The 18,726-nt window shown below is 46.8% G+C and overlaps 2 protein-coding genes across 3 annotated transcripts; one reads left to right on the top strand and one right to left on the bottom strand.

The window, feature by feature from the left end:
• Nucleotides 1–891: 891 nt before the first annotated feature.
• Nucleotides 892–4,984, top strand: ANKRD66 (ankyrin repeat domain 66). 2 transcript variants are annotated; one of them, XM_033145394.1, is made up of 5 exons: nt 892–1,055; nt 1,215–1,369; nt 2,331–2,559; nt 3,553–3,727; nt 4,562–4,984. In XM_033145394.1, exons 2-5 carry the CDS (start codon nt 1,231–1,233, stop codon nt 4,580–4,582), a joined length of 564 nt encoding a protein of 187 aa, XP_033001285.1. In that variant the 5' UTR covers nt 892–1,055; nt 1,215–1,230; the 3' UTR covers nt 4,583–4,984. The 2 variants fall into 2 exon arrangements, with proteins under 2 accessions (XP_033001285.1, XP_033001284.1); XM_033145393.1 differs by lacking the exon at nt 4,562–4,984 and having other exon boundaries at nt 3,553–3,800.
• Nucleotides 4,985–13,933: 8,949 nt separating this feature from the next.
• Nucleotides 13,934–15,264, bottom strand: LOC117044518 (taste receptor type 2 member 40-like). The gene is made up of 3 exons (XM_033145335.1): nt 14,748–15,264; nt 14,318–14,444; nt 13,934–13,943 (listed from the first exon to the last, which is right to left on the bottom strand). The coding sequence occupies exons 1-3, from the start codon at nt 15,262–15,264 to the stop codon at nt 13,934–13,936; spliced, it is 654 nt and encodes a 217-aa protein (XP_033001226.1).
• Nucleotides 15,265–18,726: the final 3,462 nt, after the last annotated feature.

Raw genomic sequence — 18,726 nt, 5'->3', positions numbered from 1 at the left:
AGAACACATTCACCATAATATTTCCCATGGGCACCATTTTATATTGTATTGTTCATTTCAATCTATCTTTTCATTACTGGTGCATTACTGCTTATAATTTTTAATATTAAAAATTAGTGAAATACCACTAAAATGAAAGTGTTACAGCATTAAAGTATGACGATATTATGCTATTATAAAAATGATTGTTAAAAAGCCATTTCTCTCATCGTCATTTATTACCTTTGTAAAGTGGTGGTAACCAGAAAGTCCCCCCTTCTTTTCAAAATTAGCATTATAGTGTTACAGCTCTATACTTTCATTTAAATGGCATTTCCATATTTGAAAACATTCTTAAAATTATAACTAAACAAAGCATTTTAGTGTTAATTAAAAGATTGATTAAAAACCCCAATGGGCTGATAAAACAACAGCCACTGCAGCAAATGTGGTCTTAGAGTCAAAGGGCAGCTCAGGTCAATTGGGACCTTCCCTTTGACATATACAGCAGCCATGTCAAGCCTGCTGGTAGCAGATTGTACACATTTTAAAAAGCACAATATACTCACTACTGTAGTATGGAGAGTTGCTTGCAATTCCACTTGCTGCTTGCAACGGAAGAGCAACAATTGGGAAGCGTCACGGGCTACCCATCTGGAAGCAGCCCTCGAAAGAGTTCAGACCATCCTTTTTTCAGATAGGGAAGAGCAGTTGGAAAATATTTAATAAATCTGCAGCAACATGAAACCTTATAACCCAATTCTCTTATTGTGCAATATTGACCCTTTACCTTATTTACGTAGGCCGTCAAAAATTCAATGCCTAAGCCTGTGTGACATGCATCTGCTGAAAACATTCCTGTAAAGATGTCTCCTTTAAAAGCTCTGCAGCTTTAACAAGGGAGGAGCCAGTTCCCATAGAGAGTAAGTAACAACAGACTGGGGGGTTTTGTCATCAGCAGACAGACTTTGCTTTCTTTATTGCAGAGGCAAAATCTCATGTTGTCTTTCTCTTCTAATGTCAGTGGGACTTAAGCCCAAACAAGGGGACATAGGATTGGAGCATGAGCACAGACGGTAGGCATGTGATTCATTTTCAACAAAAACTCCCTGAAATATTTTCTTTCTTACTACCTTCCTTTTACCACTAATAACTGTGTCTCATTTGGATAAAAAAGTACAAAATCATGCAGGATTTGGGTTTTTGGTTTTTTGTTTTTGTTTTGTCTTGCACAGAGCTTAATGTAACAGCATGACAGAGCTGCATGAAGCTGCAGCTTTGGGTAATTGTGACTTGGTGGATGAGATTCTCAAGACAGGGCTGTGTGACCCAAATTGCAAAGATATTTATTGGAGTGACAGAACACCACTGCACTGGGCTGCAGCAAAAGGTAAGTACAGTAATAAATCTCTTCTACTGCATTCACAAAGAGGGTACTAATTTGACAGAAAAACAGCAGAATTCAGAAACAAATAGAACATTTCAGTCTCCTAAGATTCTCTGCCGCTGACCTGACCTGAAAAGCAAGATTCTTCAAAGAAGGAAATTCCAAAGGGAGGCTGCAGCATGAAATGTTTGAGTGATAGCTCATTGAGATGTTAGTTTCTATTCACATAGGCCTTATGTGAGTTGTCGGTTTCCTTTTACACTAGGAGCAGGAAATAACAGTGTTAGGATGGCTGCACTATGACCAATTACTGCTTTTGTGAATGGTCACTGTATTTACTGAATTGCCACAAATCTCATCTCTTGCCTCTCTTGGCCATTTGACACCGCTGCTTGCCATTCTTGTCTTTTCACGTGCATGTCTACACATCAACACAGCATAACACTTTGTTCATTTGATGAAATGGTTTCGAGCCGTGAAAGCTTAGGTTACAATAAGTTGGTTCGTTTTAAAGGCTGGTGTGGGGAACCTGTGGCCCTCCAGTTCTTCGACTCTTAACTCCCATCAGCCCCAGCCAGCCTGGACGATGGCCAGGGATGGTGGATGAGAGCCAGCATGGGGGGAGCCACCATTCAACACTCCACACACACACCCCACACACACCTACCTTAAGGTGCCACAGACTTTGGTGTATTTGCAGCAACCAAGGCTGGCCCACTCATGAGGCAAGGGTGGCAGGATCCACAGGGGCAGCAGATCCTGATATAGATCTTTATTTTCCCCTCCCCCTTGTTCCTGTTGTAGATCTTCACTCACCCTTCTTCCCTGGCAGTGAAGGGGACACCATTTTGTGATTTGCCTCAGGTAGCAGGTGGCTGCAACTCTTCTGGAACTTGTCTATAATGAAGAAGTTCCACTGTGATCCATTTCACCCACTTTGCTCCCATACTTGTATTTCTACCAGGGCACTCAAAGATAATAAAACGGCTTGTGGAGCATGGTGCTCGCCTGTGCTTGAGAACTGAATCAGGATGGACTGCCGCTCATTTTGGTGCTGAATCTGGGAAACTAGGAGTGTTAAGAACACTTCATTCTCTGCATGCTCCTATTGATGCAGCAGATCTCTATGGGGACACACCAAAGAGGATCGCAGAGATCTATGGACACAAAGATTGTGTCACGTTCTTAGAGGTGTAAGTATTGACAAATTGTTAACAGATAAAACAGTTATTTTTAGCTAGATTTATATCCCACTCCTCAGCTGGTAGAGCAGAGAAACTCGCAACATTCAAAATAAAATAAAAAAGTTGTTATTTAAAAAAAAAACCAAGTTAAAAGAATGCAATTTAAAGCAGGGATTAGTATGAAAATCAGAGACTCACACATTAAAAGGCTCTAAAAATAACAGTGTTTGAATGACAATAAAGAGGCAGCCAAATCCCCACTGGGAGGGATATTCCAAAGCTCCAGTACCACAACCTGTGCAGGCACCTCAGGACCCCCAAGAGAGTTAAGTGACACTGCCCTGGCTGTGCAAGGCAGTTGGCTGAAGGCGAGTGGCAAGGAGTCCTGGGGGGGATGCCGGCCAGAAGGACGGACTGACCAGGCAACATGGAGGGGATGGTGCATTGCCATGAGGGCTGGTTGGGCCATAGTTAAGCAAGCTGTTGATCCACACAGCAATCCCGGTGGGTTCCACTATGCCTCTCTGGCCTGTGGGGAGGGGAGAGGCAGCCAGGTACACCTGCCCCAGGCCTCGGAGGGATAGGAGGGCTAACCTGGCCAGGGCTCCTTTCAGCCTCCCCCCCCCAGCCTGCCGGACTTCTGCTGTCATGCGAAGAACAAGACTTGCACCCCGGCCTCACATAAGCTCTGCAAGGGCCTGCCTCCCCTTCCTGGCACCTTAGATTTGAACCAAGGATTTTCAGCATATAGAATATAAGCCCACCCCCACCCCAACCAGGGGTTTGTCCACACCAGAGCAAAAAGTAGATCCCAACCCATTGTTGTCCTGGACAAACAAAATGTAACATAGAAATAAGTGGTTTGGGTTGCTGATTGAAAAGAACCAATCAGCACACTAACAACATTATATTTTATTGAATAAATATGCCATATCAATTCCAGATGGCTTGAGAGGTTTTGCTGAATTTGGTGAAGATGGCTGTCCTTTCTCTTTCATCTAGGGCTGAGGTAGAGTACAGGGAGTTCTGTCAGAGAGCAAAATTAAAGGGGACTCAGCTGGACCTGGAGGACGAAGATTGGGAGCCTAAAAAGGCAGAACCTTTGAAAAATAAAGCCCACACACAAAAGAAACCCACAAAAAAGCATGTGGGGAATGGCCATGATCCAACTCCTAGAGTAAGTAATGAGCAGAACTCTGTAGATGCAGCCCAGCTGCCTTAGCTACCGTAAGCGGCACAGACACCTTCCTTTTGAGTAGTGCTTACAGCATCTTTTGGTTTGATGCAAACCATTTACTGGGCATATCTAGTAAAAATTAGAGGTGAAACCGGAGCAGCTGGTGCAGGATGCCAAGAGGTTGATGCCCCACAAATAACCCAGAGATGCATTTTACATAAAAGAACACATTCTACTCATGTAAAAACACCAGGCATGTGAAGCTGCGGTGGCCATTTTATGTGAGGGCAATGGCGACCTTAAAGAGCATTCTCCCCCATCCCAGGCCCAAACTTACCCAGTCCCAAAATCACGCAACCCCAGAGAAACAATCTCCTCAGAGCTGGTCTTACTCAGTGCGACCTCTCAGGCAGGCCTCCTGCTCCGTGTATTTTTTCCATCGGAGCATGCGAAGCTGCGGCGGCCATTTTAGGTGAGGGCATAGGCATTGTTGCTCTGGCCAGGTCTGATGATGTCAACGGGCCATCTGCCTTTCTATTGGATGCTGTTGGAGTCTTCATTCCTTTTGCTGGTGAGGTATAATAGGTATGCCATTTTTTGCCTTTATTCTATATTTCAGGCATGATAGGTGTGGTTTTTTTGAATTTTTATTATGCTAGATCCTTCCCCCATGGTCATGTTATGCTTTGTCCTAAATTTGATGTGATTTGGTCCAGTGGTTACGGAGCAAGTTGGTGTCGGCCGTGCACGCAATGGGAACATTTTTATATATATGTAGATGTATGTGTTTGCCATGTACATTTATCAACTTTTATTTTATATTTGGGACCTTAGAATTCTTATAGCAGGAGATAACACATTGCTGTATAAATCACACTGAAGAAAGAGATGCTGCTGATCAGAGATAAAGAATCCAGGAGGTGAATGAAAAGGAGGGAACTGAAGTTTGCAAACCTTCCCACTGTGGAGATGCTCAAGCAAACAGCAAATCGGAGGTCAGAACAATGAAAAACCAGAGTATAGCACTGGATTATTGACTTAGAGCTTGTAAAGCAGGTCCAGAATCAGACCACCTTGTGCAATTTCTATAGCTTTGCAAGAAACATGTAGATTGCTGTAACAGCCCAGTTTTTATTATCTAAATCCAAGTGGCTGTGCCCTATCTGATGCAACATCAAAATTAAAGCATTTATCAAACTCCAATTATAGTTTGACTTCCAAGTACCAGCAACACAATTAATGGTTGTGCCAATGCCCAAGATTTAGAAAACTGCAGCAATGGACTGTTTCCAGACTTTGGGGAATCAAATCCCTCCCCCTATGGTAGTAAATAAGCAGATAAAACGAAAGGTGCGTTCTGGTATCTTTCTTTAAAAATGGTGTTGCTCCCAGTAAAGTTTTACCCCCTCCATCCCCATTAATCTACGACGTTGGGTAATCTGAGTTTGTTGCTGCTGAGCTCTCTGTTCATACCTCAGTATTTCCCAGCTTTGCCCCCTGGACTATGTCCCTCTCCAAACCACTGTTCTAAATCAATACTGTTCTCCTGCCCTTGGGAAGGTTCAGAAAAAGGGCAAGAGGCTCCCATCATTCCTCCTCAGTCCAGCTCCTGACAACTGTTATCCTTTAAAGCAGTCAGCTTTTCCACTCAGGAGGAAAATCTTCATGCCACATCCTTAGATTATGGAAGTTGGATGAACAGCCACTGAGATTTCAGACTTGTCCAGAGAAAACAAACCCACTGAGTTATGTCCATCATAATGAAGCTCCAGGTTTCTGAGAAATGTAAATATGGAGAGTATTCTTTTCACAGGCATGGTGTCATATGCTCAGTTTTGCATGCTTATTTAGAAAAGCTAAGTAGCGTGGATAACAGCAATTTAAAAACCATATGAGAAACATGGCGAGTTTCATTAACTCTTTAGGAAACCTGAAGGTTGGAGTTCCAGATGCTATAGTAAACAAAAACGTCTCTTGCTATGCTTCACACAGTTTAAAATTCTTTTTGTTGTTGTTTTGGGAAAAAATATGAGTAAGTCAATCTTCTTAATTCCCTGCTACTATTAAACTGATATTAGTTTGGTAATCTGAATTAGTCTGGTAGCAAATATATTCAAAAGTTTGCGGACATTTTGATACATCGTTTATATATATATTCTGGACACACTTGGCTTCCCCTCAACAATCCTTGGAACCGCAGTTTGCTAAGGATACTGGAAATTGTAGCTGGCTGCGTGGTTTCCTTGTTTCTTTAGGGGAAACCTTTTGCTTTAAATGTGATTAATATGTATGTTGTGGATGTGACCAGACACCCTAGGAGTTTCAAGACGTAGACCCTTTCCCTTAGAGCTGCAATGAGAGAAAGGGGGAAGTCTTCCTAAACAAAGGATTCCTTCCTCCTATTCTTCTTCAATTTCATTTTTACTCCACTGGGGCGGGGGAATCCCTTCCATTGGCAATATAGAAGGGGAGGAAAGAAAAATAACCGACAAGCAAAGCAATGAAACTGCCTCACGAAAGGGCTGCTTTTAAAAGTCTTAACCTGAAGGACGACCATGTCCCTTGTTCACCATCCAGAATGGTGTATCCGATCCCTGGGATCCTTGAGAGAAAGAAGGTCTCCCGACTCTTCCACAATGATCTCCTCTTCTGTTAGGGCTCATCTTTTGCTTGCCCTGTGCCTAGAAAGCAGCAAGTGTCTGAGCAGTTTCCCACTTGTCCAAGCCCTGTGGCCTTGGCCTGGTCTCTTTCCCCTGAAAACCCACTCTTCAGCACTAATTCGGAACCAACAGCTATCTGCGGTGTTATGTATTGGGTTTAACACGTTATGATTCTAACCAATCGCAGAGCGTAGGTGGACGAAAGTTCTAATGGCAATCTCTGTCAACTGTCAACTGCCAACGGGCAGTTCTTGTTGTTGGGCTTTCAGAGTGTGTTCTTGTTTTAATATGGGAGTGAGCTGTTGAATAAATGAAGTTACATTGGGCTTCTGACTTTTCTTGAATATTTAACACTGGCGACGAGGATGGGATTCTGGCCCTCCCGGTTTTGAGGCCTGCCACACACAGTGAGCTTGAGTTGGAGGCCTGGATTTGAGGCCTGAGTTGGCACTGCAGCGCCTTCGCAATCAACCAGCACAACACAAGCGACAGCTCAAGGTACGAAAATGGCCACTGGGCAGACTAGGCCACCACCAGACTTCGACTTGAGCCACCCCGAGCAATGGCCACAATGGCTCCGCCGAATAAAGAGCTATGTACGGCTTCAAGGGTTTACTAGGGAAATTGATAAAGTAGATGTACTTCTCACTGTGCTGGGAAGTTCCGCCATCACTCTACTGGAAGGTCTGATGGCACCCAGGGACATAGAGGCCTGCACTTTCGATGAGCTGACACAGGCTATGACAAGACACCTCGCGCCTCAGCCAACTAAGAACCACTGCCGCTACGACTTGGCGCACAGAGTGCAACAAGTGCAAGAGTCAGCGAGTGAATACATCACCGCGCTCCGGGCAATTGCGATGTATTGCCAATTCACTGACATCGAGGAACGACTTCTCGAAAGATTCATCACTGGCGTGCGAGACAGCCATCTCCGCCGCAAGCTGCTGGCAAAAGATGACATCACAATGATGGAAGCAATAAATATGGCCACAGCCTTTGAGAAGGATAACGCCCATGAGGCGGCCTACAGCCTACATGCCGAAGTGAGAACTCACCGCATACAGCGAAACCGGTCATCTTCAGTAGATTCCCACAATGGGGATGTCCACCGAGCTTCGGACAGATCCGACCGACACCACAGCTCTCAAGCTACGAGCACAGTGTCGAACCAGCGATCATCTGACGCACCTCAAGGGACCTGCGCCAGCTGCGGAGAAAACCACGAGCGGCGGACATGCAGGTTTCGGAATGCCACATGTCGCCGCTGTGGGAAAACTGGGCACATTGGTCGAGTCTGCCGCTCCAAGACCTTCGGAGCACGACCCAAGCAACGTGTCCATGAGGCCTACATAGAGGAGGAGTTACAGTCCACCTCTTCAGCCAGGGTACTGCAACTTCCGTCCCCGGGGCCCAATAAGCTTAGGGTGCGACTCAAGATAGAGGGATCCCCGTGTACTATGGAGTTGGATACCGGCTCATCCTACTCCATAATATCTGCTAAGACTCTGAAAGAGCTTTGTCCTGACGGCGGTCCTCCTCTTCGCACAGCCCCCATAGTTCTGCGGGACTTCCAGAGGAAAAGAATACAGCTAAAGGGTATGGGCACCTTCAAGGTCCAGTTTAAGAAGTACACCAAGAATTTGAACCTAATCATAACTAAAGGCCCATTCACTAGCCTTCTAGGCCTAGCATGGTTCGGACCATTAGGCTTAAGCATTTCAGGGCTCAATCAGATTTCCCCAGGGGCAGAATTCGAATCAATCTGCCAGGAGTTTCCATCAGTCTTTGATGGAACCCTGGGCCTGTACAACGGACCCCCGATTTCCCTACGGCTGAACCCCATAGTTACTAACATGAGTTTGGCCAAACTGCGAGAGGCAGTGAAGGATAGGCGTGCCTGGCGTGCTCTGGTCCATGGGGTCACGAAGAGTCGGACACGACTGAACGACTGAACAACAACGAACCCCATAGTGCAACCCATCCGGGTCAAGGCCCGTAGAGTCCCATTTGTGCTGAAACCCAGGATCGATGAGGAGCTTGATCGCTTAGTCGCACAAGGGGTCTTAGAGCCGGTAGATTCGGGAACCTGGGAAACCCCAATTGTCACACCGGTTAAGCCAGACGGCTCAGTCCGTATTTGTGGTGATTACAAATGCACCCTGAACCGGGCCTTACAGGACCACGCATACCCGGTTCCAGTAGTGAACCACGTGTTAGCGACCCTGGCTGGGGCCAAGATTTTCGGGAAGTTAGATTTAGCGCAAGCTTATCAGCAGCTGCCCGTTGATGAGGCCACCGCAGACGCCCAGACAATCGTGACTCACAGGGGTGCTTTCAGGGTCAAACGCCTACAGTTTGGAGTTTGCGTGGCCCCAGGGTTATTTCAGAGCCTAATGGATCGTCTCCTTAAAGGCATTCCCGGAGTCACACCATTTTTCGATGATGTGCTGATTGCCGCATCATCAAAAGAGGACTTTACCACCAGATTACGGACAGTGCTCCAACGCTTCCAGGCAGCAGGACTTAAAGTAAAGCAGAAAAAGTGCCTGTTGGGAGTTAGCAGTGTGGATTTCCTGGGGTTCCGGGTTGACGCGGATGGCCTGCATCCAGCAGAGGACAAAGTGCGTGCCATTTGCGATGCCCCAGACCCAAAGAACAAGGCAGAGTTACAAGCCTTCTTGGGACTTCTTAATTTTTATCATGCATTCCTGCCACACAAGGCAGCTATAGCTGAGCCTTTGCACAGGCTCCTGGACAAAAAAGCACCATGGGTCTGGGGCCCTCGACAGGCCAAGGCTTTCCGAGGGGTCAAAGACTTGCTTGTGTCCAACTCAGTGTTGGCACACTTCGACGAAAAGCTTCCGGTGGTGTTGGCTTGCGATGCTTCCCCTTATGGAGTGGGCGCAGTACTGGGCCACCAGCTCCCAGATGGGAGGGAAGTTCCAGTGGCTTACTTCTCCCAAACTCTCATGTCGGCAGAGCGCAACTACTCCCAGATCGACAAGGAGGGTTTGGCAATAGTTAAAGGAGTCAAAAAGTTTCATGACTTCCTTTATGGTCGGCCTTTCACAATCATTACAGACCACAAGCCACTCCTGGGACTCTTTGCGCCTGACCGCCAGACACCCCAGATGCTTTCGCCACGAGTATTGCGCTGGTCCATTTTCCTGGCCGGGTACCAATACTCACTACAGCACCGACCTGGGAAAGCCATGGGTCACGCAGATGCGCTCAGCCGCTTGCCACTGCCGGAGAGCGGCCCTGACCCTGCTCCTGCCCACCAGATCCTGCGGCTGGAAGACTTACCTGACCAGCCCCTGCATGTGAAGGACATTGCCGCCGCAACCGCAAAGGACAGACTATTGGCCCGTGTCTCGGACTGGGTGGGGAGGGGGTGGCCCGGGAAGCCGGGTCCAGAATTTTCATGTTACACAGCCCGCAAAGACGAGCTGTCTACTCACCGAGGATGCGTGTTATGGGGTAGCCGTGTTATAGTCCCCACCCCGTTAAGAAAAAAAGTCTTAGAAGGGCTGCATGTGTCTCACCCGGGAATTGTCCGGATGAAGGCATTGGCCCGTAGCTATGTGTGGTGGCCAGGCATAGATGCGGAGATAGAGGGTTGGGTGAAACGTTGCGAGCCCTGCCAGGTCTCCCGGCCGGATCCACCCAAGGCTCCAGTACAGTCCTGGGAGTCCACACAGTCCCCATGGTCCCGGGTGCACGTGGACTTCGCGGGGCCTTTTCAGGGCCAACTCTTCCTAATAGTGGTTGACTCTCAGTCCAAGTGGCTAGAGGTGGTGCCGACCTCAACCGTGTCCACAAGAGCAACTATAAACGCGCTTAGGAAGCTATTTGCAACACATGGCTTGCCAGACACACTGGTGAGTGATAATGGGACTGCTTTTACTTCGGCGGAATTCAAAGAATTTGTAACAAAGAATGGAATCCGCCACATTCGTTCCGCTCCTTTTCACCCAGCCACTAATGGCCAAGCTGAACGCATGGTCCGTACTACCAAAGACGCACTTAGGCGCATAGTGCATGGTGACTGGACTCTCCGGTTAGCGGAGTTCTTATTGGCCCAACACACCACTCCAAGCGCAGTGACCGGCCGGAGCCCAGCGGAGTTGCTTATGGGAAGGAGGCTCACTACCCTCCTTGATCGTATGCACCCCGACCGGGCTCTTGAGCAACGGCCATCGACTGTGGTGCGGGGGGCTCCTAGAGGGTTCTTCCCGGGGGACACTGTGTACGTCCGGAACTATGGGCCCGGACAGGGTTGGGTCCCAGGTACCATTGCCCGCTGTACAGGTCCGGTCTCCTACGAGGTAGGGTTGGAGGGGGGTCTGGTTTGGAAGAGACACCTTGACCAGATCAGAACCAGGACACCTCCGAACAGGGAACTTCAAGCGGAACCAGAGTACAGAGAAATGGGTACTTTGGGAGAATCTGTGCCCAGGCCAGGGTGGGAACCAAATGGGTTGCCGGTGACCGAGTTACCCCAGCAAGGTGACTTCAGGCCGGAGTCCTCAATGGTGCCATTGGCCACGACCCCTTCAGAGCTGGCCTCCCCACTTAGACCGCAGGTACCGGAGGAACCTCCTGGGTCACCCATTCGGGCACAGGAACCACGACGGTCCCAGCGGGAGCGGAAAAGGCCAGCACACTTTGATGACTATGTTTGTTCCTTTTGTTAGGAAGTTGGGGGGAGGAGTGTTATGTATTGGGTTTAACACGTTATGATTCTAACCAATCGCAGAGCGTAGGTGGACGAAAGTTCTAATGGCAATCTCTGTCAACTGTCAACTGCCAACGGGCAGTTCTTGTTGTTGGGCTTTCAGAGTGTGTTCTTGTTTTAATATGGGAGTGAGCTGTTGAATAAATGAAGTTACATTGGGCTTTTGACTTTTCTTGAATATTTAACATGCGGAAAACCCCATGGCTGTTTGTTCCAATTCAGCGCTATACCATGGGTTTTCCTTGGGGAAAGTGGCAGGGCAAACGGAAGTGTGGACGAGCCCTTAGTTTCTACACCAACAGGCACCTTGGGACGACTTCCTCTGGAAACCAAACAGGAAGCTGCCATTCTAACGTTTCGTCACCTGCTGAAAATGTTCTTTTTCCACCAAGCATTTTTGGATAATTCATTTGATTCAACGTTGGTAATTTCTCTGCATTTTATAATCTTATAGTGTTACAATGTTTTAGTGATGTTATTTTCATGAGTGGGCAGTTTATAAATTCTGTATTCAGAAATATAAATAGATATAATAAGTAACAGTGGATTGAAGCTTAAATTAAAGGGTGGAATCCTACGTCATGCTAAGACAGTGGTTTTCAACCAGTATGCCATGGCACCCTGGGGTGCCTTTAATAATACATAATATAATATAATATAATATAATATAATATAATATAATATAATATAATATAATATAATAATATTTCCCCAGCCACTTTGGGTAGTTCACAGCATATATCAGAACATACTAAAACATCAAATATTAAAAACTTCTCAATACAGGGCTGCCTTCAGATGTCTTCTAAAAGTCAGATAGTTGTTTATTTCCTTGACATCTGATGGGGGGACGTTGCACAGGGCGGGTGCCACTACCAAGAAGGCCCTCTGCCTGGTTCCCTGTAACCTCACTTCTTGCAGTGAGGGAACCACCAGAAGGCCCTCGGAGCTGGACCTCTGTGTCCGGGCTGAACAATGGGGATGGAGATGCTCCTTCAGGTATACTGGGCTTAGGCCATTTAGGGCTTTCAAGGTCAGCACCAACACTTTGAATTGTGCTCGGAAACGTACTGGGAGCCAATGAAGATCTTTCAGGACCGGTCACCAGTCTAGCTGCCGCATTCTGAATTAATTGCAGTTTCTGGGTCACCTTCAAAGGTAGCCCCACGTAAAGTGCATTGCAGTAGTCCAAGGAGGAGATAACTAGAGCATGCACCACTCTGGTGAGACAGTCTGCGGGCAGGTAGGGTCTCAGCCTGCATGGAACTGGTGAACAGCTGCCCTGAACACAGAATTGACCTGCGCCTCCATGGACACCTGTGAGTCCAAAATGACTCCCAGGCTGCGCACCTGGTCCTTCAGGGGCACAGTTACCCCATTCAGGGCCAGGGAGTCCTCCTCATCCACCTGGTTCTGATTTGAAGGAGAGGTAGAGCTGGGTATCATCTGCATACTCATGGCTGCGGGCAACCTTGCCCTCTGTCCCTCTTTCCTTCCTTCCCTCCCTCCTCTGATGCCCTCTTGCGCCTCTGAATCTCAAAGGCTTGCACAGCTGTTTATTGCAGCAGCCCTGGCTATAACCTCCGCAGGGGAATGGTGCCTCTCTTTTGGGCGGGGGGGGGGCACCTCAGAGATCAGGGGCAGCAGCAGCAGCTGCCCAGAGTGCACCCTCCCAAGGAGAGGGGTGAGGAGGCTGAGAGAACACTCCACAAGGGAGGGTGTTCAAAAAAGTGTGAGAGGCTGCCAGGTCTGCAGGCAAGAGGCGCTGCAGAAAGAATGTAGTTGGTCAAGGGAGCTGTAGACCCAAAAAAGGTTGAAAACCTCTGTGCGAAGGAGACTGTTCCAGAAGCGCAAGCATTTCTGCTTTCTAGAAGGAATGTTTTCTTCTCTTTTCTCTCTCACACTATTTTATATATTTATTCATTCCACCTTTTCTTCAATGAGCTCAGGGTGGCATGCATGGGCCTCTTGAGTATTCCTCCTCATTTTATCCTCACAACAACCCTGCGAGGTAGGTTGGGCTGAGAGAAAGTGACTGGCCCAAGGTCACCCAGTGGCTTGCATGTCTGAGCAGGGCTTTGGACCCTGGTCTCCTAGGTCTTAGTCCAATACTCTCACTGCTACTCCACACGGGTGCACACTTTTCAGGGGTTCTCCCAGCAGTTCTGAGCCGATTTGAGGAGGGTGCAGAGGCGTGTGAAGAGATGGGGGGGGGCGGAATCATTGCACTGGCTTCTGTTACCTCAACAACTTATTTGGCTCCAGCCCAATATATTTATTTATTGAATGTTACTCTTAAATTTGTTCTTTAATTGTAAATCAAATTGTCATTTTTTTTAAAGGATCCAATTAAGATGAAGAATTATTCTCTGAAAAACAGTTGTCTCAAAATGTTATTCCAAAAGTTATTAATATATATACTTGCTACTGCAGAAGTATGTATGACAAAGCCTGGGAGAAACAGTGGCGAAGCAGCTTAAGCAGGTGCAACCCCATATTCTAGTCAGTGGCAGCTCATAACACTTTGACTACATAGGGCTTTCTGCTTTCATCACAATAAGACTTGTACAGCACTTATCCAGGAATGTGTGTCATTTCACATGAGCAGAGTGCCACATCTGTGGACGAAAGAAGAACTTCTATGTAAGAGGGCCCAAGGTATGATTTTCAGACAAGACTGACTCTCTGCTCTTGGCAGTCTCCCTCATACAGAAACAAATATTCTTAATTTTCTTGCCCTTTCATCCAGCCCATCATAATGATTGGTGTTTTCTTTAATAGCCTAATTGTAATGCATATTTTCACTCATTCTATACTGCAGTGGAAAAGTTATGCATAGTTCAGCAATCTGTCTCTACATAGAAAGATTCAGTTGGCTCACTACTTCATAGAAAGACTCCACTATCATTTTATTCTATAGGGACACAATTTTATTTTCAATATTTTTTTTTAAAGTACACAGCAGGCAAATCAGGCTAGAATACAGGCTGAATCAAACAACAAAACTGCTTTATCATATTCTCCATCCACAGGATTTTAATTTAACGCAATTCCTCTTTTGTCACTTGTCTCACTTCTGGATTGCACGAATATGAACGTGTGTTTGGGATGCAGCTCACACTTCCAATCATTTTTGATGGAAGACAGAGTGCATCTCTCATTACACCTTTTCCAAATAAGAACATGTACCAGATATAATGCACAACTCTACTGAATTCCCTTTTCAGTTTAGGATTTCCCCAAATCAAGAGGCTAGATTGCACGGAAGGGCATGCATTTAGAATGATGGCGCAAAACCGGCTTGCAAGATGGCTGTCTGGAAATACATTGGACAGAAGGACCATCAAAGACCCAAAATTAATGACATTTATGACCAAGAGAGAAATGATTATTTTCACAGCCTGAAAATGGGCAGCCATGCTTGGGCTGCTGAAACTGGCTGAACTGTTCTGCATCTGCTGGGTGTGTCTCCGCAGAGAAAAGAGTAAGAGAAAAGTTGATGTGGTTGAGATGAAGAAAGCCACTGTGAATCCCAGACCACACCACAGAAACAAATGAAACAAATCTGTTTCTACTGTAAAGCCTTTAAGCGTGACATTTCCTAATATATCAAAACTACTATAGTTTTGGCATGTAAAGATGTAAATTTCTTTGAAGAAAGGTGACGTAGTTGCCAATGATCCAAGCAAAGAAGCCAGAAGCATCCAGGGTACCAATCTGGAGATTCTCGTCTTCAGGAGGAAGAAAATGTAGTGCTGGAAGTTAGCAATCTTTGCACAGTAAAATGTACACAGGCAGGCAGTGAAGAAGAGGTTGGTACAATTTAGAAACCACATTGTAGCTTTGTATGTTTGGTATAAGCTTGTGTCTTCAAATATCCAAGGAAAGAATGCTATCCAGAAAATCTTGACAACCAGCAAGAACATGTAGAAACATCTGGAGACAGCAAAAGCAGTCAAGATTTTATCAATGGATTTCAGGTGTCCATTTCTCATCCCATCAATGCAATTCACTACAGCAATGAAAGCGTTCAAGGACATCCCAACAACAGCCTCAACTGATGTGCAAACTAGGTAGAGTATAACTGGGAGTGGAAAACTCTCTGCTCTTTGATGGTTGCACCATTGGTCTTCCATTCTTCCAGATACACAGTCTGAAAGGGCTGTAGCTTTTAACTTTTGGATAGCGCATGCTTTATTATCCATGAAATTGAGAAGTGATGCTGTCATAGGGCACCTATTGCACTCTGATTTGCATTCTTCTTTTCATGGGGTGCAAAACAACCAACTCTTTTGCCAAGAGCTTGTGGCAAAAAAGCAATGATTTACATGACATTTACTCACAATCCCCAGAGCATTTGTTTTCAAGGTTATGTAGAGATGGATTCTATTTTTTTATCTGAGACAGGGATGCATTCCTGCAAGACTTGAAAATGATGGACTTTTTGCACCTGTTATTTCCTGCTAAAGAATTGTGTGAAACCCTAGGCAAATATCAGAGGAAAGTGTAACCTAATATTTAGTGATACTGGTAGAGCTAGGCTGCTGCCAAACCACTCCTTAGAGCTGTGGCTTTGACTTTAAGGGTGCACTCAAACCAGTGGTGTAGGAAGCCGCTCGGGCACCCAGAGCAGCAAACATGACGTGCACCCGGGGGCGGTGCGTTGCTACGTAGCGCGCATGCATAATGTCACTACGTATGGTGCATGCGTCGTACGTAGCGACACCCCACATGCGCTGTACATAGCGGGTTGCCGGCGCCGCTGCTCCAGTGCCATACGGATGGTGCTGGGATCCTCTGCTTGCAGCCGCAGCCGCAAACAGACTCTACTTGTGGCTGCAGCCGCGAGCAGATCATTCCGGCACCGTCCGTACGGCGCTGGAGTGGTGCTGCCGGCAAACTTGCATGCCTTGTCACCCCTGGAGTCGTGGAACCGGGAGTGCACCGCCCCCCCGCCCCGTTACTACACCACTGACTCAAACCTCTTTCCACAGGGGAGAGCTTTGACACCAGCCTATGGCAGGAAACACTCCAGAGGCACATCCTCTGCACCAGTTTTCCAGCTGAAACTTCTCAGGCTGCTCCCAGATGTCCTCAAGTGCCCTGGCTGACTTTCTTTATAGTTCAAGGGTGAAGGAGGAGGGCAAGGCTGACAAGAGTGGTGCACAGAAGGAGAAAGGGACAGCCTTATATGTCATGAATATAACTTTTTAGAGAGTGGAATGGCAGTGGTTTTTTTTTCTCAGCTCTTGAATCTAATAGTTGCTGTTAGCAGACATTGCAGCTTGCGTAAATTAGACTGGAATAATTGCTTACAGCTTCTGGAGTTCAAAGGCTTTAGTCATGCAATAACTATTTTCAGGCTATCAGGGCTGGATTCATATGCAAGAAGTAGAGTTTGTCAGAGAAGTTAACCCTTTATTCAAGGAAATGGCATACAACTCAGCCACACTTCTCACTCTGTCTTGTCCCAATAGAGCAGTTGCCAGGACTGGCTGCTCCCACCTTCACCCCTCTTGGCTGGCTGTTTCCCAAGCTGTCTCCAACTGTGGACAGGGCATCTCTAATCTCTGTTCCACTCTACATATCACTCTGCATGCCCTTGGAGACAAGGGGAGAGGGGAGCTTTGTCATAGTAGGAGAGGCAGGCTCCCTGTATTCCTCTGCAGCCTCTTGGCCCTCCTTCTCTGTCTCTGAGTTGGAACTGCTCTCTGTCACAGGCAGAGGGAAAGAGGACCTAAGCAGCTACAGACTGGTCAGGTTAATGTCAATTTTAGGAAAGTTCCTTGAACACAAAATTAAATAGTCTGTCTGTGAGGACTTAGAAAAGGATGTTGTGATTTCAAAGACCCAGCATGGGTTTTTCAAAACAAGTCATGCCAGACTACTTTTATTTCTTTTTTGGATACAGTAAGAGAAGGAATATCCAGTGATAACGCTTTTACCCAGTAGACTGGGTATGGAAAACAATATTTATAGTATTTGTATGATGTTTTCTTACTCCACATTTAGCATCACTACGCATGCCAGTGTGGGAAATATTCCATTACAGTCACAAGTTTAATTTGCTTAGATTTGCTGCTGGGTAGTGGAGTAGCTCAGCTTGAGTTTAAAAAGTTTTCTCCACTCCAATGCTGCCTTTCAGATGACATTTCTGTGCACAGATTAGGGCAGCTTCCAACAGCCAGCGGAAGCCAGAGGAAGTCTGAATGGGAACATGTTTTATCCAGGGCAGCTTCTGAAACCTGAAAATATTTGAAAACACTTCTAAAAGGGGGGGGGGGAATGGCTGTTAATTCTTCCTCCATCATACCTTCCCACAATGTGTTCCACTTTTGGTTCCATGTTTCATCTTCCACGTGAAATTCCAGATTCAGCGTAGTAATTTAAAATATCTATTTTATTAACAAGCACACACACACACACACACACTGCCCATCAACTGAACTGAACTTTCTCAAACTGAAGAAGCGGACAGCCTTTCCCTGAAGAGTTTGTTAATTTTAAAGCTACAGTAACATTTATCAGCCTGGGAGTGCACACAAAGAAGGGAATGAAGAGGAGGAATGGAAATGGGGGCATCTGCACACGAGGGGGACTTGGGAAAAGGAGGAGGAAGGAAAGGGAGCTGGATGAGATGAAGAGCGTTTGCGTGCCAAAGGGGCTGCTGAGCCAGAGAGAAGAAAAGGCGTAGAAATGGGGCTGATCTGAGTGCAAGGGAGAATGGAGAAAAGCAAGGAGGAGCGGAGACGGGAAAGGGGTGCAAGGGGGGCGGCCCAAAAGGAGGACCAGGGGGCATGATGGGAATGCAGTTGCAGGTGGAATCCGGGGAGAGGAAGGGTTCGAAGCATAGCAGGGGGTGGAGGGTGGCTTCATGCCTGCACGGAAAGTGAGCCATGTGCTTCATAGCTTCATTGTGCAGGAGGAAGAAGGTGTGCAAAGCAAAGGTGTGCAAAGAAGGTGTGCAAATTTTATTATTTGTAACCCACCCATCTGGCTGGGTCCCCCCAGCCACTCTGGGCGGCTTCCAACAAACATTAAAATACATTAAAATGTCACAGATTAAAAACTACCCTAAACAGGGCTGCCTTCAGGTATTTTCTGAATGTCAAGTAGTTGTTTATCTCCTTTGATGGGAGGGCGTTTCACAGGGCAGGTGAGAAGGCCCTCTGCCTGGTTCCCTGTAGCTTTGCTTCTCACAGTGAGGGAACCGCCAGAAGGCCCTCAGCGTTGGATCTCAGTGTCCAGGCTGAACAATGGGGGTGGAGATGCTCCTTCAGGTATACAGGACCGAGGCCGTTTAGGGCTTCAAAGGTCAGCACCAACACTTTGAATTGTGCTCGGAAATGTACTGGGAGCCAATGCAGATCTCTCGGGACCGGTGTTATGTGGTCCTGGCAGCCACTCCCAGTCACCAGTCTAGGTGCCGCATTCTGGATTAATTGCAGTTTCTGGGTCACCTTCAAAGGTAGCCCCACATAGAGTGCATTGCAGTAGTCCAAGCAGGAGATAACTAGAGCATGCACCACTCTGGTGAGACAGTCTGAGGGCAGGTAAGGTCTCATCCTGCGTACCAGATGGAGCTGGTAGACAGCCAC

Source organism: Lacerta agilis, chromosome 3, assembly GCF_009819535.1.
Source record: "Lacerta agilis isolate rLacAgi1 chromosome 3, rLacAgi1.pri, whole genome shotgun sequence".
Taxonomy (NCBI): domain Eukaryota; kingdom Metazoa; phylum Chordata; class Lepidosauria; order Squamata; family Lacertidae; genus Lacerta; species Lacerta agilis.
This window is presented reverse-complemented; position numbering and strand designations above follow the sequence as displayed.